General features: G+C 43.3%; 1 protein-coding gene across 5 annotated transcripts in view; it reads left to right on the forward strand.

The window, feature by feature from the left end:
- Positions 1-26935, forward strand: part of ryk (receptor like tyrosine kinase) — a 357734-nt gene that overhangs the window by 86878 nt on the left and 243921 nt on the right. Inside the window, exon 2 of one of the 5 annotated variants that reach the window (XM_067995687.1) lies at positions 896-1014. The exons of 3 other annotated variants lie outside the window; for them this stretch is intronic. In XM_067995687.1, coding sequence (XP_067851788.1) covers positions 896-1014 — 119 coding nt within the window. Of the gene's footprint in view, positions 1-895; positions 1015-26651; positions 26778-26935 lie in introns of all 5 variants that reach the window. One more of the 5 variants, XM_067995689.1, reaches the window with a different exon arrangement.

Consider the following 26935-nt stretch of genomic DNA (forward strand, 5'->3'; position numbering starts at 1 on the left):
GGGGTGGAGGCAGGGTCATTGAATATATTTAAGGCTGAGTTAGATAGATTCCTGATTAACAAGGGAGTCAAAGGTTATAGTAGGTAGACAGGAAAGTAGGTTTGAGGTCACAATCAGATCAGCCATGATCTTATCAAATGGCAGAGCAGGCTCGAGGGGCCGAATGGCCTACTCCTGCTTTTAATTCGTATGTTCGTAACACCTCTATCAAATCTCCTCTTAACCTTCTCTGTTCTAAGGAGAACAACCCCAGCTTCTCCAGTCTCTCCACTAACTGAAGTCCCTCATTCCTGGTACCATTCGAGTAAATCTCCTCTGCACCCTCTCTAAGGCCTTGTCATCCTTCCTAAAGTGTGGTGCCCAGAATCGGACACACTACTCCAGCTGAGGCCTAACCAGTGTTTTATAAAGGTTTAGCAAAACTTCCTTGCTTTTGCCTCTATTAATAAAGCCCAGGATCCCATATGCTTTTTTAACAACTTTCTCAACTTGTCCTGCTTCAAAGATTTGTGTGCGTGCACCCCCCAGGTCTCTGTTTCTGCACCCCCTTTAAAATTGTACCATTTAGTTTATATTTCGCTTCTTCTTTCTTCCTACCAAAATGAATCACTTCACACTTTTCTGCGTTAAATTCCATCTGCCATGTGTCCGCCCATTTCACCAGTCTGTCTAAGTCCTCCTGAAGTCTGTTACTATCCTCCACGTTGTTTACTGCATTCCCGAGTTTTGTGTCATCTGCAAACTTTGAAATTATACCCTCTATACCCAAGTCCAGGTCATCAATATATATCATAAAGAGTAGTGGTTCTAATACTGACCCCTGGGGAACACCGCTGTATACTTCCCTCCAGTCTGAAAAATTGTTCACTATCTGCTTTCTGTCCCTGATTGACAGGTCTGTTACTGACTATCAAGTTGGGTTTCATCAAGGAAGCTACTCAGGTACCAGCCTCAGGCTGTTGGCCCTCAGAACAAAGCAGAGCTGAGCGTCTGGTAAACAGCGACCTCCCCCAAGTAAGATGAGACGATCAGAGTTAGTGGCTCCTCAAAGGCCTGATACCATAGTACACAAAATGGACTTAAATTTGGGCATATCACCTGCTCAAACAAAAATGATAAGATTTCACAAACGGAACAACTTTGTTTTTATTCCATTAATTCTTTTTAATTTGAGACTTAAACATATATAATAAAGTACTGTAAATGTGCAACAGACAAGTGCTGCATAACAAAATATGAATATGCAATTGTTTAGGTGTGGAGTTTGAGAGAATTAACGCAATTTTATTGGCAGAACAAATTTATGCCTGAGGATATGCAACTATCTGTAGCAATTTCCTAATATTCAGTCGAGTCACTGAAATACAGCACTTTGAACTTAGGACCAAAACTCTGGTTCCTCAATTAGAAAGGAAATGCAGCAATTTAAAAGTCATAACAACAGTGCTTAGTTAAAAATTTGGAAATGACCATGATTTAGAAATGTACAGATCTATCTTCAAATACCCTACTGTACTCTATAAAAAGGGCATTTTGTGTACGAGCAAAGAATTAGATAAAAATGAGCAGCGTGGATACAAAATTGGCTAAGGGACAGAACGCAGTAAGTAGTGGTGAACGGTTGTTTTTCAGACTGGAGGGAAGTATACAGTGGTGTTCCCCAGGGGTCAGAGGACATAGACTGGTGAAATGGGCAGACACATGGCAGATGAAATTTAATGCACAGAAGTGTGAAGTGATTCATTTTGGTGGGAAGAATGAGGAGAGGCAAAATAAACTAAATGGTACAGTTTTAAACGGGATGCAGGAACAGAGACCTGGGGGCACAGAAATCTTTGAAGGTGGCAGGACAAGTTGAGAAGGCTGTTAAAGCATATGGGATCCTGGGCTTTATTAATAGAGGTATAGAGTACAAAAGCAGGGACGCTATGCTGACCCTTTATAAAACACTGGCTCGGCCTAAGCTGGAGTATTGTGTTCAATTCTGGGCACCGCACTTTAGGAAGGATGTTAAGGCCTTAGAGAAGATGCAGAGGAGATTTACTAGAATGGTACCATGGATGAGTGACTTCAGTTATGTGGAGAGACTGCAGAAGTTGGGATTGTTCTCCTTAAAGCAGAGAAGGTTAAGAGGACAAATGTAAGGAGTCTTACAACACCAGGTTATAGTCCAACAGTTTTATTTGAAATCACAAGCTTTCAGAGGCTTCCTCCTTCGTCAGGTGAGTGTAGGATTCCATAAAGGTACAGCATATATAGTCAGAGAACAATGCCTGGAGAAACTTTCCAGTGGGAGGAGGGTCAGTAACCAGAGGACACAGATTTAAGATGATCGGCAAAAGAACCAGAGGCGACATGACAACAACAACAACAACTTGCATTTATATAGCGCCATTAATGTAGTAAAATGTCCCAAGACGCTTCACAGGAGTGTTATCAAAAAAATTTGATACCGAGTCACATGACGAGGTATTAGGACAGGTCACCAAAAGCTTGGTCAAAGAGGTAGGTTTTAAGGAGCATCTTAAAGGAGGAGAGAGATGCAGCAAGGCGGAGAGGTTTAGGGAGGGAATTCCAGAGCTCAGGACCTGGGCAACTGAAAGCACGGCCGCTAATGGTGGAGCGATTAAATTCGAGGATGAGCAATAGGCAAGAATTGGAGGAGGGCAGAGATCTCAGAGTTGCAGAGCTGGAGGAGGTTACAGAGATAGGAACGGGGTGAGGCAATAGAGGAATTTGAAAACAAGGTTGCGAATTTTAAAACCGAGGCGTTTCAGACCGGGAGCCAATGCAGGTTAGCAAGCACAGGGGGCTCGGGACTTGGTGCGATTTAGGATACGGGGCAGCAGAGTTTTGGATGAGCTCAAGTTTATTGAGGGTGGAAGATGGGAGGGCAGCCAGGATAGCATTGGTATAGTCCGGTCTAGAGGCAGCAAAGGCTGGATGAGGATTTCAGCAGCAGATGAGCTGAGGCAGTGGCAGAGACGGGTGAAGTTACGGAGGTGGAAGTTGGCCGTCTTGGTGATGGAGCAGATATGTGCTCAGAAGCTCATCTTAGGGTCAAATAGGAAGCCAAAGTTGCTGGTTCAGCCTCAGACAGTGGCCAGGGAGAGTGATGGAGTCAGTGGCTAAGGAACGGAGCTTGTGGCGGGGACCAAAGACACTGGCTTCGGTCTACCCAATATTTAGTTGGGGGAAATTTTTGCTCATCCAGAACCGGATATCGGACAAGCAATGTGACAGATGAGAGCCAGTGGAGTCGTCGAGGGCGGTGGCTGTGAGGTAGAGCTGGGTGTTGTCAGCGGTTTTTTTTATTCGTTCATGGGATGTGGGCGCCGCTGGCGAGGCCGGCATTTATTGCCCATCCCTAATTGCCCTTGAGAAGGTGGTGGTGAGCTGCCTTCTTGAACCGCTGCAGTCCGTGTGGTGACTGTTCTCTCTCAGTGCTGTTAGGAAGGGAGTTCCAGGATTTTGACCCAGCAACAATGAAGGAACGGCGATATATTTCCAAGTCGGGATGGTGTGTGACTTGGAGGGGAACGTGCAGGTGGTGTTGTTCCCATGTGCCTGCTGCTCTTGTCCTTCTAGGTGGTAGAGGTCGCGGGTTTGGGAGGTGTTGTTGAAGAAGCCTTGGCGAGTTGCTGCAGTGCATCCTGTAGATGGGACACACTGCAGCCACAGTGCGCCGGAGGTGAAGGGAGTGAATGTTTAAGGTGGTGGATGGGGTGCCAATCAAGCGGGCTGCTTTATCTTGGATGGTGTCGAGCTTCTTGAGTGTTGTTGGAGCTGCACTCATCCAAGCAAGTGGAGAATATTCCATCACACTCCTGACTTGTGCCTTGTAAATGGTGGAAATGCTTTGGGGAGTCAGGAGGTGAGTCACTCGCCGCAGAATACCCAGCCTCTGACCTGCTCTCGTAGCCACAGTATTTATATGGCTGGTACAGTTAAGTTTCTGGTCAATGGTGACCCCCAGGATGTTGCTGGTGGGGGATTCGGCAATGGTAATGCCGTTGAATGTCAAGGGGAGGTGGTTAGACTCTCTCTTGTTGGAGATGGTCATTGCCTGGCACTTATCTGGTGTGAATGTTACTTGCCACTTATAAGCCCAAGCCTGGATGTTGTCCAGGTCTTGCTGCATGCGGGCTCGGACTGCTTCATTATTTGAGGGGTTGCGAATGGAACTGAACACTGCAATCATCAGCGAACATCCCCATTTCTGACCTTATGATGGAGCGAAGGTCATTGATGAAGCAGCTGAAGATGGTTGGGCCTAGGACACTGCCTTGAGGAACTCCTGCAGCAATGTCCTGGGGCTGAGATGATTGGCCTCCAACAACCACTACCATCCTCCTTTGCGCTAGGTATGACTCCAGCGTACATGTAGAATCTGACATTGTGTTTTCGGTTGATGTCGCCGAGGGGCAGCATGTAGATGAGAAATAGGAGGAGCCCAAGGATAGAGCGGGAGAAACATTTTTTTTAACGCTCCGAGTTGTTATGATCTGGATTGCAATGCCTGAAAGGGAAGCAAATTCTATAATAACTTTCAAAAAGGAATTGGATGAATACTTGAAGGGAAAAAAATTACAGGACTCTGGGAAAGGTCAGGGGTTTGCGCTAATTGGATCGTTCTTTCAAAGAGCTGGCACAGGCAAGCACAACCTCCTCCAGTGCTGTATGATGCTATGCATTGTAGCCAGAGCGATAAGTGTAATCTATTATTTCTGGTGTGCACCTCATTGGTAAAATGATTCATTATTCACCCTGTGGTGCTATCAGTGGTTTGTATATAAAGTCTTGTTTTAGTTCACAGAGAGTGTGAAGTTGCCTGTGCAAATATACTATTCATGTTACTCTTGAGAAAAACTAGCTGAAGTTTGGCCGAATCATAACACTTGATTGAGGTCTGAATGGGCCACAATATTTAGTTGATGTCTGACCCAACAGATTGTAGGAAGAGGTTAGAAAAGCCGTGGAGTGTGCTGCACAAATAGAAGGACTGAATGAGTCTAGTTTGATAGTAGTAAGTGGAATTGCAACAATCAGCTAATGGTAGGGTGGCACTATTAATGACTCATTTGTAAAAGCTGCAAGGAATTAGCAAGGAATCTCAGTGACTCTTAAGGTTGTTCTTTGCATTGGCTGAGGCATGCATGTTGGATACTTTGGACATCCGTGCAATACTCAAAAGAATAAACTGGATTTAATTCCCAGTGGAATGTATATGGTAGGTTGTGACTTTGAGATTGTGGAGTGCTATAAGGCTCAAGGGGAAACCAGATATTATGCTTTAATTTTTCACTACAATTCCTCATGGAGCATAGAAAAGGTGTTGAAAGCTATGGAGGTTCATGGCAAAATAATAAAATGGATTTTACCTGGGAGTACTACAGTTCCAAGACCTGTTTAAGGGGAGAACCAAGAAAGGGCTGTGCCTGAATGAGTACAGCTCCAACAACGCTCAAGAAGCTTGACACCATCCAGGACAAAGCAGCCTGCTTGATTGGCACCCCATCCACTACCTTAAACATTCACTCCCTTCACCACCGGCGCACTGTGGCTGCAGTGTGTATCATCTACAGGAAGCACTGCAGCAACTTGCCAAGGCTTCTTCGACAGCACCTCTCAAACCCCCGCAACCTCTACCACCTAGAAGGACAAGAGCAGCAGGCACATGGGAACAACGCCACCTGCATGTTCCCCTCCAAGTCGCTCACCATCCCGACTTGGAAATATATCGCTGTTCCTTCGTCATCGCTGGGTCAAAATCCTGGAACTCCCTTCCTAACAGCAGTGTGGGAGAACGTTCACCACACGGACTGCAGCGGTTCAAGAAGGCGGCTCACCACCACCTTCTCAAGGGCAACTAGGGATGGGCAATAAATGCTGGCCTTGCCAGCGACGCCCACATCCCATGAACAAATAAAAAAAAATGTCGCTGGACAACGGAGATTATGTTTTGGAGGAGGATGGTGACCATGTCAAAGGCTGGATAGAGAATAAGAGTGAATGCATCATTGTCATTGAGAATGTTGTGCATGATTTGGTTAATGCACAACATTCGATGGAAGTCTGATTGGAGAGATTAAAACAAGGAGTTGCACTAGAGATGGGCACAGATTTGGGAGGTGGCAATACATTCAAGGACCTTAGAGAGGTAAAAGATTAAAAATGAGGCACAGTAATTTGTGAGGCCAGGTTTTAAAAGCGAATGTGTATGACGGTGATCAGCACTTTCGTAGAAATGGGGTTGAGGGAGCAGGAAATCAATCTGATGGACAAGGTGAGCTTGAATAGGGTGGGGAGGGTGAGGACAGATGGGGAAGAAAGTAGAGAGAGAGAGACTTGAGTGGGATGGATGCTGGGGCGGTTTGGCTTAGTGAGCAAGGGGAGGCGGCAGAAGCAGTAGAAGCATTGGCAAGTGGAATTCAAGCTGGAGAAATTTGAGGTAATGCATTTGGGGAGGGCAAACAAGGCAATGGAGTACACAATAAATGGGAGGATTCTGAGTTTCCCCTGGCTGGAGAGTCCAGAACTGGGAGCATAGTCTCAGGTTAAGGGATTGGCCATTTAGGACTGAGATGAGGAGGAATTTCTTCACTCAGAGGGTTGTGAATCTTTGGAATTCTCTACCCCAGAGGGCAGCGGATGCTGAGTCATTGATAGATTTTTGGACTCTAAGGGAATCGAGGGATCTGGGGATCAGGTGGGAAAGTGGAATTGAGGCCCAAGATCAGCCGTGATGTTGAATGGCAGAGCAGGCCCACTCCTCCTGTTTTTTATGTTCTTATGTCCTTAAGGACATCGAAAGCTAGAGCTCCCTGGACAATTAAAGATATAAAGATTAAAATGAAACAAAAAGGAGGCTTATGACAAATGTAAGGTTCATAATGCAGTACAGAACCAAGCAAAATACAGAAAGTAGAGAGAAGATCTAAAAACAGGAATAAGAGGGGCAAAGAGAGTATGAGAATAGATTAGCGGCTAACACAAAAGGGAACATATAAATGGTAAAAGGGTAGGCGAAGGAAAGGTGGGTCTGATTGGGGACAAAAAAGATCATCTCGTGGAGGGAGGCAGAGGGCATGGCTGAGGTACTAAATGAATACTTCGCATCCGTCTTCACTAGAGAAGAGGATGCTGCTAATGTGGCAGTATAGGAGGAGGTAGTAGTGATAATGGATAGGATAAAAATAGATAAAGAGGAGGTATTTAAAAGGCCGGCAGTACTTAAAGTAGAAAAGTCACCCGGTCCGGATGGGATGCATCCTAGTTACTGAGGGAAGTAAGGGTGGAAATTGCAGAGGCTCTGGCCACAATCTTCCAATCCTCTTCAGATACAGGGGTGGTGCCAGAGGACTGGAGGATTGCAAATGTTACGCCCCTGTTCAAAAAAGGGGAGAGGGATAAACCCGACAATTACAGGCCAGTCAGCCTAATGTCGGTAGTGGGTAAACTTTGAGACAATAATCTGGGACAAAATTAACTGGCACTTGGAAAATAATGGGCTAATAAATGAAAGTCAGCACAGATTTGTTCAAGGAAAATTGTGTTCGACTAACATGATTGAGTTCTTTGGTGAAGTAACGGAGAGGGTTGATGTGTATATGAACTTCAAAAGCACATAATAGACTTGTAAGCAAAATTAAAGCCCATTGGATTAAAGGGGCAGTGGCAGCGCAGATACAGAATTGGATAAGAAAGCAGAGTAGTGGTGAACGGTTGTTCTTCAGACTGGAGGGAAGTAAATAGTGGTGTTCCCCAGGGGTCAGTATTAGGACCACTGCCCTTTCTAATATATATTAGAATGACCTGGCCTTGGGTGTACAGGGTACAATTTCAAAGTTTGCAGTTGATACGAAACTCAGAAATGTAGTAAACAATGAGGAGAATAGTAACAGACTTCAGGAGGACATAGACTGGTGAAATGTGCAGAAACCTGGCCAATGAAATTTAACATAGAGTAGTGTGAAGTGCTACATTTTGGTAGGAAGGGGCAATATAATCTAAATGGTACAATTTTAAAGGGGGTACAGCAACAGAGAGACTTGGGGGTGTATGTACAGAAATCTTTGAAGGTGGCACGACAAGTTGAGATGGCTATTTTTAAAAAAACAGCGTATGGAATCCTGGGCTTTATTAATTGAGGCATAGAGTACAAAAGCAAGGAAGTTATGCTAAACCTTTGTAAAACACTGGTTAGGCCTCAGCTGGAGTATTGTCTCCAATTCTGGGCACCACACTTTAGGAAGGAAGTCAAGGCCTTAGAGAGGGTGCAGAGGAGATTTACTAGAATGGTACCAGGGTTGAGGGACTTCAGTTATGTGGAGAGACCAGAGAAGCTGGGGTTGTTCTCCTTACAGCAGAGAAGGTTAAGGATAGAGGTGTTCAAAATCGTGGCTGGTTTTGATAGAGTAAATAAGGAGAAACTGTTTCCAGAGGACACAGATTTAAGGTGGCTGGTTCAGAGGTGACATGAGGAGACATTTTTCTTAAGCAGCAAGTTATGATGATCCGGAATGCACTGCCTGAAAGGGTGGAGGAAGCAAATTCAATAATAACTTTCAAAAGAGAATTGGATAAATACTTGAAGGAAAAAATTTACAGGGCTATGGGGAAAGAGCGGGGGAGTGGGACTAATTGTATAGCTCTTTCAAAGAGCCGCTATGGACCGAATGGTCTCCGTCTGCTGTAACATACTATAATGTTAAGTGTAATTTTTGGAAAATGTCTGCAATAAGGCCACTGCACATCAGATTTCTGTTCAAGGCTATCAGAGTGAGTCTCAGTATCCACTACTATTCCCCCGTTGAAGCCATCTTCGCTGCCACTTGTCTCACCAATGACCCAGACACGGTTACTATCCTGAGCCAGTTTGGCATGATACTTCTAAAAGCCCCTCATTTCTTCTAATAATAAAGCAGCACTTACAACTGGGACTGCAGGCCTCCTCCATCTGCACAATATCTAGACTTCTGAGTGGTGGACCAGGAAACATTCCCCTACCCAGTATTTCCCAACCCTTAAATCTTATTGGTTAAGGAGATACCCAGTTACTTGCCCTGTTCACTCAGGTCCCAGATGCTCTGTTTCCTTCGTTGTGCTGTTATCAGCTCGCGCTTTCAGCAACTTAGTGGGGAAAAATATTTTAAGCTGAAAGGTGCAGGAGGCAAGTCTAGCTAATGGCAGATGCGGTTAGATGCACTGCTACAGAAAAATCTGGCCCGTTAAACTTTCTCAGATGTGACAATTTAAGGAACTTGGAACAATCGAGAGGAGATCCTGGTCAATAGACTGAAGGTTACTCTTATTACAAATTTGCTGCCTACAATGATAAATGCGTAGGCTTCAAGGAGCTCCTGAACATTTACCTGAGGAAGGAGGAAACCTCCGAAAGCTTGTAGATTTCAAATAAAAATCGTTGGACTATAACTTGGTGTTGTAAAATTGTTTACAATATACTGGCACAGGCTTAGTGGGCCCAATGGCTTGACTCTGTGCTTAACATTCTTCTGATGTGAAGAGAAACTAGGTGTGAGTAGCTGTCATGATTACACGGGACTCTCTCTGGGAATCCTAGAACCCAGTTGCAGGAAAAGCTGGCCAGGGACTCTAGCCACTAGTTAGGCCAGGTCTCTGACTGCCAGCTACCCCCAGACTTTTCACCTGGCAGGCAGACCTCAAGACTTCTCCATTACCATTCTCAAGCCATATAATCACAGAATCTGATAGCCATGTATATTCAAGGTTTGTACGTGTACCTCAAGGCCACTATTCCATATAATTGCACATTTTTGCTACCACTGCAGACACAAGCTCTCTCCATCCTTTGTGTCATCCACCTTCTGGTCACATTGTACCTCCCTACCCATCTTCTCTTCCCTTTCCCCCTCTGACCTCCCTTCTCCTTCCCCTCATTTCTCCCTTGCCGCCTCTGCTCTTCCCTGGTTTTTATTAATGCTTATTTTGTCACTGCCACCCCCATATCTTATTACACCGTGTCCCTCTTGATTCTCCACCCCACTCATTGCTACTGCTTTGCTGAGCTTTCTAGCTGCTATCTCGGACTTGAATATTTCTTGATTGGATCCGTGACTTCCCTCTGCTGTTTCTCCAGTGAGCCTCTTTACTCCCCCGTGTATCTGCTCCAAGCTTCACAATCTTTTTATTTAAGTCCCTTTTCTGATTTATGCCTGGAACCTTACACCAAGTTTTTTTAAAAAAAGTTAATATGAGAATACGCTTTGCAAAGGACTCCAGGGACAAGTAAGAAGAGAAGCCTGAAAAATTTAGTGAAACTTTGAGTAGGTAAGTTGGAAAAATGGCTAAAGGCCATGGAAAGTGCGGCTGGTACTCTGGCCCCAAGAGTGAGGCCGGTGGCCTGAGGCCAGAGAAGGGGAGAGCTGAGGCCAGAAGAATCATGAAGCATAGAAGGAGGCCATTTGGCCCATCGTGCCCCTGCTGGCTCTTTGAAAGAGCCATCCAATTCGTCCCACTCCCCATTTCTTTCCCCAGAGCCCTGAAAATGTTTCCTTTTCAAGTATATATTCAATTCCTCATCAAAAGTTACTGTTGAATCTACCTCCACCACCCTTTCAGGCAATGCATTCCAGATCATAACAACTTGTGTAAAAAAAAAATACATTTCTCCTCATTTTCTCCCCAGGGAAAAATTTTCAGGGCTATGGGGAAAGGGTGGGGGAGTGGGACTAGCTGGATTGTTCTTGCAGAGAGCTGGTACGGACTCGATGGGCCAAATGGCCTCCTTCCATGCTGTAACCAATCTACGATTCTACGATCTGGCCTCTGGTTCTTTTGCCAGTTTTGTACGTGAAAACGGTTAATAAAATTTCACCTTGCACTTGTGTTTAGATCTTCAAGTACAGATAATTAATGTCGATAGCATTCTTACCTTGCTTTGTGCCAATCTGGTTTTAATCCTCTGGAGCAAGGTTGTTGTATAATGTGAGCAATCCTTGTCAATAGATCCAGCTACTGATACATGGATGGAACACAAGGGTGGAAAAAAAAGGACAGTGGAATTCTAGGAATTGGTGCTGTTGTCTGAAATTTCCTTTAAATTGTCAATCAGCAAAATGTTTGCTTTCTTTTATTGTGATGCAGTATATGCTACATCTGGCCAATACACTAAAGATGTACTGGGAGTATTAGTAGAGAGGTATATTTTGCCCAGCAACAAGACTGTAGTCTAAACCCACAATCTGGCTACCTTGGAGATGGTCCTTCTGAAATTAGTGTCTGACTGTAAGTTAGCCAACTAGATTGAAGTAGACTGATCCAGCCATCACACTGGGGAGTACTGTAAGATTGAGTCAATCTGCTCCCAGTGCACTGCTGGCCTCCAGCTGGATGCTGGGTGTGAGATAACAGCCTGGGGCAACTCTTCTTTTCTGCTATCTTCATTCCTCCCTCCTTACTTTTTGATGAATTAGTGAACTTAGTGAATTCTGCTGCTTCCCTGGTACACCAAGCCAAACTTCTAGCCACACTAGCCCTGAACCCACGTCGTTCTCTAATTTCTCTCTTTTTATATGTTCATGGGATGTGGGTGTCGCTGGCAAGGCCGGCATTTATTGCCCATCCCTAATTGCCCTTGAGAAGTTGGTGGTGAGCCGCCTTCTTGAACCGCTACAGTCAGTGTGGTGAAGGTTCTCCAACAGTGCTGTTAAGCAGGGAATTCTAGGATTTGACTCAGCGACAATGAAGGAACGGCGATATATTTCCAAGTCGGGATGGTGTGTGACTTGGAGGGGAACGTGCAGGTGGTGGTGTTCCCATGTGCCTGCTGCCCTTGTCCTTCTAGGTGGTAGAGGTCGCTGGTTTGGGAGGTGCTGTCGAAGAAGCCTTGGCAAGTTGCTGCAGTGCATCTTGTAGATGATACGCACTGCAGCCATGATGCGCCAATCAAGCGGGCTGCTTTATCCTGGATGGTGTCAAGCTTTCTTGAGTGTTGTTGGAGCTACACTCATCCAGGCAAGTGGAAAGTATTCCGTCACACTCCTGACTTGTGCCTTGTAGATGGTGGAAAGGCTTTGGGGAGTAAGGAGGTGAGTCACTTGCCGCAGAATACCCAGCCTCTGACCTGCTCTTGTAGCCACAGTATTTATGTGGCTGGTCCAGTTAAGTTTCTGGTCAATGGTGACCCCCAGGATGTTGATGGTGGGGGATTCGACGATGGTAATGCCATTGAATGACATGGGGAGCTGGTTAGACTCTCTCTTGTTGGAGATGGTCATTGCCTGGCACTTGTCTGGCGCAAATCAGCAAGGGAGTCAAAGGATATGGGGAAAAGGCTGGAAAGTGGAGTTGAGGTAAAAATCAAATCAGCCATGATCTCATTGAATGGCGGAGCAAGCTTGAGGGGCCGAATGGCCTACTCCTGCTCCTATCTCTTATGGAATGTTACTTGCCACTTATCAGCCCAAGCCGGGATGTTGTCCAGGTCTTGCTGCATGCAGGCACGGACTGCTTCATTATGAGGGGTTGCGAATGGAACTGAACACTGTGCAATCGTCAGTGAAAATCACCATTTCTGACCTTATGGTGGAGGGAAGGTCATCGATGAAGCAGCTGAAGATGGTTGGGCCTTGGATACTGCCCTGAGGAACTCCTGCAGCAATGTCCTGGGGCTGAGATGATTGGCCTCCAACAACCACTACCATCTTCCTTTGTGCTAGGTATGACTCCAGCCACTGGAGAGTTTTCCCCATTGATTCCGATTGATTTCAATTTTCCTAGGGGTCCTTGGTGCCACACTCTGTCAAATGCTGCCTTGATGTCAAGGGCAGTCACTCTCACCTCACCTCTGGAATTCAGCACTTTTGTCCATGTTTGGACCAAGGCTGTAATGAGGTCTAGAGCCGAGTGGTCCTGGCGGAACCCAAACTGAGCATCAATGAGCAGGTTATTGGTGAGTAAGTGCCGCTTGATAGCACCGTCGATGAAATTTCCATCACTTTGCAGATGCTTGAGAGTAGACTGATGGGGTGGTAATTGGCCTGATTGCATTTGCCCTGCTTTCCCCTCATGCCCCCTCCGAGCTAATTTGTCCATGAGACCACTTCCTGCTCCCTTGACCCCATTCCCATTAAATTACTGACCACTCATCTTCCCTTCCTGGCCCCCATGTTAGCTGACATTTTAAATGATTCTTTCCCTCTTTTACTTTCAAAACTGCCATCATCATCCCTGTCGTCACCCCCAACCTTCCTTTCCTCTTAAGTCCCTGAATGTGTTGTCGCCATCCAAATCTGTGCCCATCTTTTCTGCAACTCCATGTTTGACTCTCTTCCCAATCAGGTTTCTGTCCCTGCCACAGCACCGAAATGGCCATAAACATAGTCAAAAATTACATCCTCTATGCCTGGTGCATTATCCCTCCTTGTCCTTTCTGCAGTCTTTGAGGTGGTTGACTACAGTGCCTTTCCTTTGTTGCCCAGCACAGTGGAATTGCCCATGTTTGGTTCCACTCTTAGCTATCCGATTGTAGCCAGACCATCTCCAGCAATGGCTTCTCTTACTGTCCACATACCTTTGCTCTCAGAGTTCCGCAAGGATCTATCCTTGGCCCCCTCCTTTTCCTCATCTACATGCTGCCCCTTGGCGACATCATCTGCAGACATGAAGAAATGCATTTATAAACCGACTTTCATGACCTCAGGACGTCTCAGAGCGTTTTACAATCAATCAAGTGCTTTTGAAGTGTAGTCACTTTTGAAGTGATCGGAAACGCGGCAGCCATTTTGCGCACGGCAAGGTCCCACAAACAGCAATGTGATAATGACCAAATAATTTGTTTTAGTGTTGTTGTTTGAAGGATAAATATTGGCCAGGACATGGGGGATGTCCCTGCTGTTCGAAATAGTGCCATGGGATCTTTTACGTCCACCTGAGAGGCAGACGGGGCCTCGGTTTAACGTCTCATCCGAAAGACGACACCTCCGACAGTGTAGCACTTCACTCAGTACTACAGCCTAGATTTTGTTTTCCAGTCTCTGGACTGGGACCAACTGAACCATGGCTAATGCCTTGCACATGTAAACTGACAACACCAGGTCTACCTCACCACCACCACCTCTCTCAACCGCTCCACTGCCTGTATCCTGTTTGACTGCTCATCCGACACCCAACCTTGGATGAGCCGCAATTTCGAACGGTTAAGCAGTGGGAAGACCAAAGCCATTGTCTTTGGCCCTGGCACAACCATCTCCGCCATTTCGATCTCCCTTCCTGGCTCAGGCTGAACCGACTGTTCGCAATCTAGGCATCCTATTTGACCCGATATCACTTGCCCAATCAAATACATATAAATTCTGTCAAATATATCTCAGCTCTTCTTTGATTTCCTGTTCTCCAAACATTATCTGTGAAGGCTCAAACATTTTACCTATCTTTACTGTTGCTACCTTCGGTGACAGAACATGCATCCTTAGGAAATGCAAATCTGTTAAAACAAGCAGAAACCATTAGTAACATCACTATTAACTTTAAACACAACCTTGTTGGGGAAAGGCAGAATTTTAGTTTGTTCATCTCATTTTATGATGTGGAGATGCCGGTGATGGACTGGGGTTGACAATTGTAAACAATTTTACAACACCAAGTTATAGTCCAGCAATTTTATTTTAAATTCACAAGCTTTCGGAGATTTTCTCCTTCCTCAGGCAAATGTTTCAAGATCTTGAAACATTTGCCTGAGGAAGGAGAAAATCTCCGAAAGCTTGTGAATTTAAAATAAAATTGCTGGACTATAACTTGGTGTTGTAAAATTGTTTACAACACATCTCATTTTAAGAAGAGTAGGCTTTTCCTGGCCTTGTACCTACAAATGTTTCAGATTAAATCCCAAATTTTGTTAAATCTTCAGTTGTTGCCATACAGATGACAAAAGACTTCGGTACTTTTTCCCTGGACTCCGATCACTTTTTTTGACCACAGTCAAAAGATCAAGGGAGCCGTCAGCTTCCTGACTGCTATTACATTACGAAACCTAATCCAGTACAAGCAAGATGAATTACCTGTCGTAATTTCTTTAAAAATAGACCAAAGTGACTGAGGCAAAGCAGAACCACCTTAAATCTCAAGATTTTGGAGGTACTACGTTGTAAAAATTAATGCCTTGTACTGAATTAGTTTTCTTAGATAATAACAGTATCCACATTCTTCGATACTTAGCACAACAACTCCAGTTACTTTTAATTACACTCAATATTAACTCCTTATGCACTGTAAATCATTGATTCCTTGTTATGGGTGATACATTCAAAACTGCCAAAATTTAGGTGACAATCTCATGTCTGGAAGTAGAGACTGTTGACATTTACAATAACCAGAATTACACCATGGCCAAGATAAAAGCCTAGTTTTCATAATTTAGTAATTTGATCAGACATACTGTATGTTCAGGTTAGTTAGTTTCAATTACTCCAATTCAGTTCAAACCCAAAAACAGAGAGACTCAATCTCCCAAAGTAACACACTATACATATAAAGTTATAGAATAACACGTGCTTACAAATACCCAGTAAATTATGTCCTCTTTTGGTACTTTATTCATTTGCCTTTCCAAATGACTAAAAATAACTGAAGAAAAAGTTAGCTTTCACAGTTAAACAAAAATTGAATTCTCTAACATCCTTAATGTTAACTAAACTAAGGCATACACAAAAAAGTTTAATATCTGCAGGCTGAAAAGGGGCAGAGCCTCCTGCAGCTCGTACGGTCTCAACATTTTTAAAGCAACAGTACATTGTCTACAAAAGAAACCTCCAGCTTTTTACTTGTGCTTTCTCCTCACAACAATTTTAATTTCTGATGCTTGCTGTGAGGTTTTAACCTCTCTCTCTTTGTTCTAATTTTGGATAAAGGGAGGGGTGTACGGACGCAGAATACAGGGGATGGAGGTGTTGGACACTGTTCTAACAGCCTGACCAAGACTTGACAGGTTATAAATAACCCACGGACAATCAGGCCCTTTTTTGCCTTAGACCCCTCATCAAAGGAGGCTCTAAGCTGTTTAAATGCATTTTTATGTCTGATGGTGTCCAACCCAAATTGTGATCCTTGTTGTTCCACGACAAGAAACATATCCGTGAAGTGGTATCCATACCATTTTTGATATTGCTATCAACTTTTGAGTGTTAGTGGAGAGTTACTAACCCACACTGTGCAGAGTAGAGATGCAAAAATATTCTTTTTTTTTGGACCTCCAAAGATTTCCATCTGTGAACATTTTATTCCACCCATGTTTTCTAATTTTTCTCCTCGCCTGAAGGCCGCATATTACCACGGCATGGTTAGCTCCCTTACTTCCTCCAACAGGCCATCTATCTTGTATGAGCATGGGCGATTAGTTCCTCACAATTTGCACGTATATCTTTGATATTGTGAAGTTTTACACAGCCTTAATCAGTAGGGGGTATGTTTTTTTTCTAGAAGTGTTGTAATTGCTGGATTGTATCGTGTTTACAGATTTGAGTGTAACTTTATACTGTGTGGGAGGGGAAGGAGTTACAAATATGACATCCAATTTTATTGACTTCAAAATATATTTCAAGGGCATCATCCCTTGTGATTTCTTCCCACTGCCCATCAGACCTGGTTGCTGGTTTACTCCTGAGGTATGTCATGGATGCTGTGGATTTAAAGAATATAATTAATATTTATTAGATATGCAATCTCAAAATGTTCCAACCTAACTCATGTGGCATTGGAACAAGAATGCCACTTTGTGCCAGTTTCCAAGTACTGTGGTGGTTGTGTTACATTTTTGCTGATTGGATTTTGCTCAGTGTGGAGCTATCCCTCTGCTAAGTGTAGTAAGAATGGATTAGAAGTCATTGCAAAGATGTGACTTTAACCCCCCACCTTTGGAAAAAAATGTAGCTTACTTTTGATGCCTCCGACAAGGGATCTGTTTTAACTTAAAATCTTGGTGTATTGAAGATTACAGGCTTAGAGCTGTGACCTAGCATTCCATTGCACAGCACATTTGTAAGTCAGCACAATGCAGCCAGGCTTTTTCAAACATGGTGCTGCAACTGAGTGCAAGGTAAAAGTGCAAATGTTTAAAAACAATGGACAACCTATTTCAAGTAGAAACATTTAACCTCAGCCATATAGCAGTTTATAATGTAGCTTCCCTCCGATGGAGGCACGCATAATTTAAATGCAGCCTTTTACCACAATTGGTATAAAGTTGGAGTTGAGAATGATCGTGTTTTACAGATGTTCACTTGTGGAATTAGATTTTTTTAAGTGTCAGTAGTATTTTTATTGAATGTACATTTGAGTCCTTGGAAAAATACCAAGGAGTGTGCTTGGAATTTGTGCAGCTCTTCAATAGATGTGCAAAGTAAAAGGTTATACTTGTAGGAATGCATCTTCACGGAATGTTTTGTCAGGCAAACTATTTTAAAAGAAAAAAGGGAATGATGCACTTGGTTGAATAAAGTGCTGATGACATTCATATTTACTTTTATATTCTTTACTGTAGAAAAAAATTCCATTGACAATTTTGCTTTGAAATCAAAAATATATAGAATATTCCATGTAATTTCAAGCAGTCATTTGACCAGAATGAGTACATTAATTTTGTACACCTAATAATACCACTGCAGGTCATGCTTTTTTCACTTAATCTGAAACATTTGAACAATATCATGACTGCCACCAGCATGTCTGGGCTAAGGTTGTATTTCATGCTGTACCTGCTTCCATTATTGCTGAAGAATAGTTAATAGAACTTGAGTATTATTAGTGCTTGGCAGAAAAAAACTATGAGGAAAGAGTGGGGGAATGGGACTAACTGGATTGCTCTTACAAAGAGCCGGCATGGGCTCGATGGGCCGATTGGCCTTCTGCGCTGTAACCATTCTGTGATTCTAAGGTAGAACGTTTTACATTGGATTTATGTGTAGCCAGTTCAAGTTAGTGATTTAAAATAGAATTGAATGTTGCTTGGCTTATCACTACCATTGCATGTTGTGATCCGTGTTTCTATAGTTTATAAAAAGCTCAAACAGCAGACAACTGATACTCATTTAAGAACATAGAAGAAAAATGTACAATGAAAAATGCCATTGAACCCATTGAAGCTCATCACACCATTACCCTGGATCAACCATTGTAGCATCTAGCCTCATTTTGAATATCCCTAATGTCTTTTCCTTCTGCTATCCCTCTGGCGGATTGTTCCAAACATTTATCACTCATTACCTGCTTTTATATTCTAATTTGGAATCTGGAAGCCTGCTCCTGGCATTTATACTGTTAAATATGTTTTCCGTAGTTTGATGGCAGACTTAGTAGACCCAGGTAAAATGGCAGCTAAAAATCTGCCGCCAGGTTATAAAAAATAGTGTAAACATCTGGCGTCAGCTTAAAGATGCTTGACTTCCGGAATATGATTTAAACAAAAAACATAAAAACACCTTTTGAGTGAAGATGTTTTGCCTAATCTGTTTTAAAATGTACTTTTTGTTAACTTCAAAAACTATTGCTAATACTCACTGAGCACTTTAAAAAGGTTAGTTCCACAAGCTGCTTCAAATGAGAATTTTCAACTTTATTCTATACCTATAGTGATCTGGGTCAGCACTAACTTCACTGTGGTATGTATCAAACCATTCTCCTGGCTTAACTTGAGGTAAACGTCTTCACCTACCTATCTAGACCGTTAATATTTTGTAAAGCTCCATAAGGTCCTTATCCGTGTACTGTAGAACTGAAGCTTCACTAACCTTTCCTCATAGTTCTTCCCCATAATCTTGTATTTTTCTGCATTCTGTCCAGGGTGCATTTTAATTTTTTGGTGCCACTAACCAGAATTGCACACAATACTCGGTGAGGTCTGACCAGTGCAATATTAGTTATTAGAATGATTTAACAATAATTTGTATTGGAAGTAGTTACTATATTTAAATCTTACTGTGGACGTTCTGTACTGTTTTAAATAGTTTACATAGAATGTAGCAATATTTAGTTATTAACTTTCAGTTAAAGTTATCTAAATATTATGTTAGTTGTGCTTACAGTAAATTCAAATATAAACCACAACAAGACTAATCCTGAGCTTCCCAATTATGAATCCAGATAGCTGGGCACTTGGGGTTGTCCTGGCAATAATCCTTGGGACAGGAGGAGTTCCATTTAGTTCTTGGCCATCCTGATGACTTGAATGCAAAGTGCTCTATAACAGGCTTAAACGTTTCTAAACAAGGTAAAATTTAAATAGAGGCCAATCAGTAGCTCAAATGCCAGAATTTGAAAAATTCCTTTTTGTTTGTATTTCCAAACTGAGTGGTTAAGAAAGATTTCTGTGAATTATATTTTGTCAAAATATGATTCCTGTTATTTCAAGCCTGTCCCATTGTGGCTAAAGTCTTTTGTACACTGGTTTAACCACTTAATTTTAACTGAGATCTGTGTTGAATGCTTGAATGATTCATGGCATAATTTTGGGATAATGGAATGTGGGAAAAGCAGGACTTGTACCCAAATGCTTTGTATTTAGTACAGCTTAGAAGTGTAATGTAATTGCTGTACTGTCTACTGGTTTACTGTGTTATTTTTGGGAGTCTTCAAATAACTGAATACTCATGTACCAGAGCTTTGCTTTTGTATTTTGGAATTCAACCACTTCTCTGAAAGCCTATGCAGTAAGTTATTTAGATATGCTGACATTTTTACTACTTGTAACATTAAATAAAAAGTGGTACTTCTATAAACACAATTTATTTAATTTGTTACAAAGAGAAGGGTTAATGCCTTGTGCAGATATGATTGGACTCGTTTGTGTTTTTTTTGGTGGAGACTCATTTTCACCTCCTCCGACCTTCAGTGATTTCCATTTTAGACAATGAATGTTTCTATCTGGGCCACAACCAGTTGTTATCTTGGCTATTCAGTACCAGTCAGCTCAGTTTGCATTGTACTACTGTCAAGATGTTTAAAGCCTTTTAGAAAGGGAGGTAGGTAAGTTTTTAAAGGAGCTGTTAATGTCACTGAAATGTTAGTAAGTTGCTGTCCGAGTACTGTTTCGAAAGTCTTTGGTAATTTTTGTTTAAACTCAAAGCATCTTGAAAATCCATGGCTCTGTTCTGCCATGGTGAGGTCAGAGGTGAGCAGGCACCACTGACCACCTCTAGTGACCCTTGGTCTGGACCCCAGGTTGATCCTTTATCTGCCAGTTCAGCAACCTGTTGGCTTGGGAGGAAGGGAGGCTGGCGCTGAGGATATTCCTGGCGTGACAAAAATGTTCCTCTCTGTCCCTCTGACTGCTCCAGGGTTCGGTGCAGATTGGCTGACACGTATTCTGGGCAGAGACCTAAAGTTTCTGGTGCTGCCCGAATTTGCGAGCTTATGTCATGCCCAATTTGTGGCCTAGATTTATTGGTGGACCTGGGGACTTTCATGCCCTCTGTATTGGTCCTTTAAAATTATTTTATTAGCCTGATTAAGAGAATTGGGGTACTAGAGGGATGATTTGAATGTTCTTTTCTTATCCGTAACTTAAGATTTTTCCTCAACATAGCCAGAATTGTTCAAGGTAAAAGGCGGGAGGTTTAGAGGGGATTTGAGAAAGAACTTTTTCACCCAGAGGGTGGTTGGAGTCTGGAACTCACTGCCTGAAAGGGTTGTGGAGGCAGGAACCCTCACAACATTCAAGAAGCATTTGGATGAGCACTTGAAATGCCATAGCATACAAGGCTACGGACCAAATGCTGGAATATGGGATTAGAGTAGACAGGGCTGATGGCCGGCGCGGACACGATGGGCCGAAGGGCCTCTATCCGTGCTGTATAACTCTATGACTCTAATTACTATTTTGGAATCAGATCAGCAAGTAGCTAAGTCATCCCAAAACATGACAAAATCCTGTGGGTGCTGGAAATCTGAAATAAAAACAGTAAATGCTGGAAACACCAGCAGGTCAGGCAGCATCTGTGGCAAGAGAAGTAGGGTTTAACGTTTCGGGTCGATGACTGTTCATCAGAATAGGAAGAACTCTGGACCCCATCACTACGTCTGATTTGTCTTGCTGCTTTTCTGACACTGGATGAGCAGAAATTTCCTCCAATTAAATATTGGGAAGACCAAAGCCATTGTCTTCAGTCCCCACCACAAACTCTGTTCCCTAGCCACCGACACCACTCTCTGATTCTGAACTGGATTATTCGCAACCTTGACGTCCTGTTTGATCCCGAGATGAGCTTCTGACCACATATCCGCTTCATCACCAAGACCGCCGCCTTCCACCTCTATAACATCACCCATCTCCGCCCCTGCCTCAGCTCATCTGCTGCTGAAACCCTCATCCATGCCTCTGTAACCTCTAGACTCGACTATTCCAATGCCCTCCTGGATGGCCTCCCATCTTTCACCCTCCGTAAACATGAGCTCATCCAAAACTCTGTTGCCCGTGTCCTAACGCACCAAGTCTCGTTCGCCCATCACTCCTGTGCTCGCTGACCTACGTAGATTGGCACCCGGTCCAGCAATGCCTTGATTTTAAAATTCTCATCCATGTTCAAATCCCTCCACGGCTTTGCCCCTCCCTATCTCTGTAACCTCCTCCAGCCCTATAACCCTCCAAGATCTCTGCGCACCTCCAATTCTGGCCTCGTGCACATCCTTGATTTTCATCGTTCAACCATTGGCGGCCGTGCCTTCAGCTGCCTAGACCCCAAGCTCTGGAATTCCCTCCTTCAAGATGCTCCTTAAAACCTACTTCTTTGACCAAGCTTTTGATCACCTGTCTGAATGTCTCCTCCTTTGACTCCATGTCAAATTTTGTCTGATTACGCTCCTGTGAAGCGCATTGGGATGTTTTACTACATTAAAGATGCTATATACATGCAAGTTGTTTTTGCTGATTTTTGGAGAGTTATTTGCAGCTGACTTCTGTATCATTTTTAGGAAGGTTTAGAGGACGGGTCTACAATCTACTCTCGAAATCCAGAATTAACTCTAGGATTATGTGATCATGTCTGAGTATAACTGTGTCAGCAATTGTAATTTGATGGCTGTATGTTGGGAAAATAAACTTGTCAAATTTTAATAGTTCACTGAAAGTGATAAACATTTGAGTGTAGGCCAAGAGTGCTATAGGCTAATAAATCTACAAAGAACAGTTTCATGCACTTGTTAACTTTGTTCAAACATTTATTTAAAAAAAACATATTTTATGGTTTAGCTTTGAAATATTGAAGTGCAGTAACAATTGCCTGTAATTTTATACTGGTGAAGTGGTTGTAAATTACGTATTGTTGAACCTGTGCACTATCTTCTGAAAAGAGATTTCTGGATTAACCTGAGCATGCTCTGTTCTAAATTGAAGAGAAACCTGACATTTCGTTTGAAAAAAATAAAGTTTAAAATCCTTCTTAAAAAGAAATCTGTACTGCTATAGTACTGAGCCAGGAATTTTCAAAGAAGCTGCTTTGTTTCTGAAGTTTTTTTGCCTTGTTATGCAGCATTGTTTATGCTGATGTCAAATAGGGACCTAGTATTCCGCAAGGCTTATATGGAATGTAGGAAAAAGCAGCTTTAGATAAGGATGTAAGGTTTGGCCCCTGGAATGGCACCTATCTTCACTCTGTCAAGACCAAATGGTGCAGACTTAAGCAGTTGCATGCCAGATATGCTTATCTATCCACCATTGTATCTGGCTGTATCACATCAAGTACCATTGGGTCTCACTATCATCTGCCAAAACCGTCCACTGCTCCAGGATCATCCTGGAGAGCCAAGATAATGCCTGGCTTCCTTTTCTCCAACCGTTTAATTAGACCTCTCTTTCCTGCTGCTTCCACCTTCACCTCTATCAGCAAGTACGAGGAGCTCATGGACGATTTTATCACCAAGATTGAGACCATCTATTTATTCAGCTACCTCTGGTGCATCCCTCCTTTCCCTTGTTCACCAGTCCTCTCTACCCTAAACGCAAAGCCTTTGATCTCTAATCTTCCCCCTATCTCCTCCATGCCTCTGCAAACACAACTCATTCATGAACACACCTTTTGCGGCCTTGACCCTACTCCCCCTAAATTACTGAACACCCACCCTCCCCTTTTGTCCCCATGCTACCTGACAGTGACAGTACCCGAGGAGTTGGAACTATCACTTTCAAAACCGCTGTCATCACCCCCTCCTTCAAAACCCCAACTTCTATCATTCTGTCCTTGCAAACTACCAACCCGTCTCTAACAGGTCCAAAATCGTTGAACATATTATCACCTTCCAAATCCATGCTCATCTTTCCCACAGCTCCCTGCTTGAATCCGTCTAATCAGGTTTCTGCCCTGCCGCAGCACCGAAATGCCTTGCACCAAAATCATTAACGACATTCTCTGTGATGAGTGCATTATCCCTCGTCCTCGAGCTGTCCACAGCCTTTGACACTTTTGACTATACGGTTCTCGGCACTCCATTTGTTATCCAGCTGAATGGGACTGCTCTCGCTTTGTTCCACTACTTACCTCTTCATTCTTAACTAGAGCATCTCTAGTAATGGGTTCTCTTCCTGTCCTGCACCATTGCCTCCAGAGCTCCCCAAGGATCGACTCTTGGTCTCTCTCTCTCTTCCTTATCTACATACTGCTCCTTGGTAACATCATCTGCTAACATGAGGTTAGTTTCCATGTATACGCTGACAACAACCAGCTGTGCCTCTCTCATCTCTCTTAGAGACGTGCAAGCCATTCAGCCCCTCAAGCCTGTTCTGCCATTCGATAGGATCATGGCTGATCTGTACCTTAACTCCATTGTATTAAATCTGTGCCCTGTTAATATGTTGTCCACAAATGGAACAATGCATCACAATTTACTTGATCATAGTACTTCATTGTCTTGAATACCTCTAGCAGGTCAACCCTTAACCTTCTTAGCTTTAATGTAAAAAGCCCCAACTTTTCAAGTCTTTCTTTATAATTGTAACTCCTCATCCCTTGTAACATCCTATTCAATCTATGTTGTACCTTTTCCATTGCTTATATATCCTTCCTATAATGTGCCCATAACTATCCATAATACTCCAACTGTGGCCTAACTAAGGTCCTGTAGAAGTTCAATGTTACCTTCTTACTTTGTTTTATATCTAGAGGCATATAATATGAAAGAATTCCATTTGTCTTTTTATAGCCTTATCTACTTGTGCTGCCACCTCTAATTTATCTGTTGCAACTCTGATTTTTTTTTCCATTTGCTTATGGGTGTTGAGGCCAGTTATAGTGTTAGTTGGCTGCACACAATTGTGAGTAGAAGCTAAATTGGCTTGGAGGGAGAGATACACTGAGATTTACTGGCTTCCCTATCAGTAGGTTTTCAAACTGGAGCCCCAAACCCAGGGGTCCCCAAGGCCATTAGATTTCTGATTGTTTTTATATATTTTTTAAAATTACCAGCCTTTCATTTCTATGTTAATAAAACACATTTTCTGCAATTGATAGCACTTTATTTGCAGGGTGTCCCACACACAAAAGTTTCAAAACCTTACTGTTAGCTGAGAAACTAACCAGTCAATACTGACGTAGACCAGCAGATTCTGGAAGTTGCATCTCCTAAGTGAGTAAGCAAATGCTTAATTGCTGAGCTTCCTGGCTGGCCTTTTTTGATCATTGACAATCACTCTATGCCACTAAAAATAGAAGGGTTGGACTGATTTCTGGTGGCATGCTGTTCCTCCATTCTTATTGAAAGAAAGAACTTGCATTTATACAGTGCCTTTCACGTCCTCAGGTCATTCTAAAGTGCTTCACAACCAACGAATTACTTTCACTGTTGTAATTTAGCGAAACATGGTAGTCAATTTGTGCAAGGAGCCACAAACTGCAATGAGAGTAATGAGCAGATAATTTGTTTGTGATGTTGGTTGAAGGATAAATATTGGCCGGGACCCCTGCAATTCTTCGAATGGTGCCTTGGGAACGTTTATGTCCACCTGAGAAGGCCTTGGTTTAACGTCTCGTCCGAAAGGCAGCAGCTCTGACAATGCAGCACTTCCTCAGTACTACATTTGAGTGTCAGCCTAGATTATGTGCTGAAGTCTCTGAAGTTGGGCTTAAACATATAACCTTCTGAGTGGATGATCCATCTCTGCCTCCTCCCGATATCCCCTCCATCACAGAAGCCAGTCTTCAGCCAATTCGATTCACTCCACGTGATATCAAGAAACGGCTGAGTGCACTGGATACAGCAAAGGCTATGGGCCCCGACAACATCCCGGCTGTAGTGCTGAAGACTTGTGCTCCAGAACTGGCTGCGCCTCTAGTCAAAGTGTTGCAGTACAGCTACAACACTGGCATCTACCCGACAATGTGGAAAATTGCCCAGGTATGTCCTGTCCACAAAAAGCAGGACAAATCCAATCCGGCCAATTACCGCCCCATCAGTCTACTCTCAATCATCAGCAAAATGATGGAAGGTGTCGTCGACAGGCAATGACCAACTCCAACAAGAGAGAGTCTAACCACCTCCGCTTGACATTCAACGGCATTACCATCGCCGAATCCCCCATCTCAACATCCTGGGGGTCACCATTGACCAGAAACTTAACTGGGCCAGCCATATAAATACTGTGGCTACAAGAGCAGGTCAGAGGCTGGGTATTCTGTGGCGAGTGACTCACCTCCTGACTCCCCAAAGCCTTTCCACCATCTACAAGGCACAAGTCAGGAGTGTGACAGAATACTTTCCACTTGCCTGGATGAGTGCAGCTCCAACAACATTCAAGAAGCTTGACACCATTCACTCCCTTCACCACCGGCGCACCGTGGCTGCAGTACCATCCACAGGATGCACTGCAGCAACTCACCAAGGCTTCTTCAACAGCACCTCCCATACCAGCGACCTCTACCGCCTAGAAGGACAAGAGCAGCAGGTACGTGGGAACAATACCACCTGCACGTTCCCCTCCAAGTCACACACCATCCCGACTTGGAAATATATCGCTGTTCCTTCATCGTCGTTGGGTCAAAATCCTGGAACTCCCTACCTAACAGCACTGTGGGAGAACCTTCACCACACCTTCTCAAGGGCAATTAGGGATGGGCAATAAATGCCGGCCTTGCCAGCGACGCCCACATCCCATGAACGAATAAAAAAAAACTCAAAGGCAAGAGTGCTACCACTGAACCAAGGCTGACATCTAAATATTTCCACCAATATTTGGGTAAAATATTTTATAATTTTTTTATGGACCGGTGGAGGTTTATTGTTTAAAAAAAATAACATTCTGTGTACTGTTTTCTTTCCATCTTATATCTTTAAACAGGTATCAAATCTGAGGAAAAGTTGAATGGCTTGTTCTCTTTGGAAAATAAATTTTTGAGGCACTCTAATTGAAGGGCCAGAATAATAGTTCATAGATTTAAATTGAAGAAGTTTGGTGTACAGTGAGGGCTTGGGTGGAATTTTGTTTAACGCAAATGGCTAGTAGTATGAATGGGTTCAAGAAGCAACTGCTTCTGAAGAGTCAGAAGAGATTGAGGGATATGGTGAGAAGGTGAGATCATGTGAAAGTGATGGGATTGTCATACCATATAGACCCTTGCTATTACTAAAAATTGTTTTCATCTTGCCGTTGAAACTTAGAATTTGCAGCGTTCCACTTTTTTTTCCCTTTCCAGATTGTGACCTTTAAAAGAGTATTAATATTTTGATGAGAACTTCCAGGGAGGCTTTGTACCTTGAATAGCCTGCTCTAAGATTGCTGCCTTCACCACCTGCTTCGGAGCACAGCACTTGCACAGTTGGTAAGACCACTGTTTTAAAATTGGATCTTCCTAGTAGCCAGCCTTGTTGGGATTTGCAAAGACTGGCTGCTGGGAAGACCTGGTTTTTAAAAAAAAACATCTTTCTGTCAGCCAGCTTAATGAATCTGGCAAATTTATTTGGGGTTGCCACTAACTGT

Source organism: Heptranchias perlo, chromosome 13, assembly GCF_035084215.1.
Source record: "Heptranchias perlo isolate sHepPer1 chromosome 13, sHepPer1.hap1, whole genome shotgun sequence".
NCBI lineage: Eukaryota > Metazoa > Chordata > Chondrichthyes > Hexanchiformes > Hexanchidae > Heptranchias > Heptranchias perlo.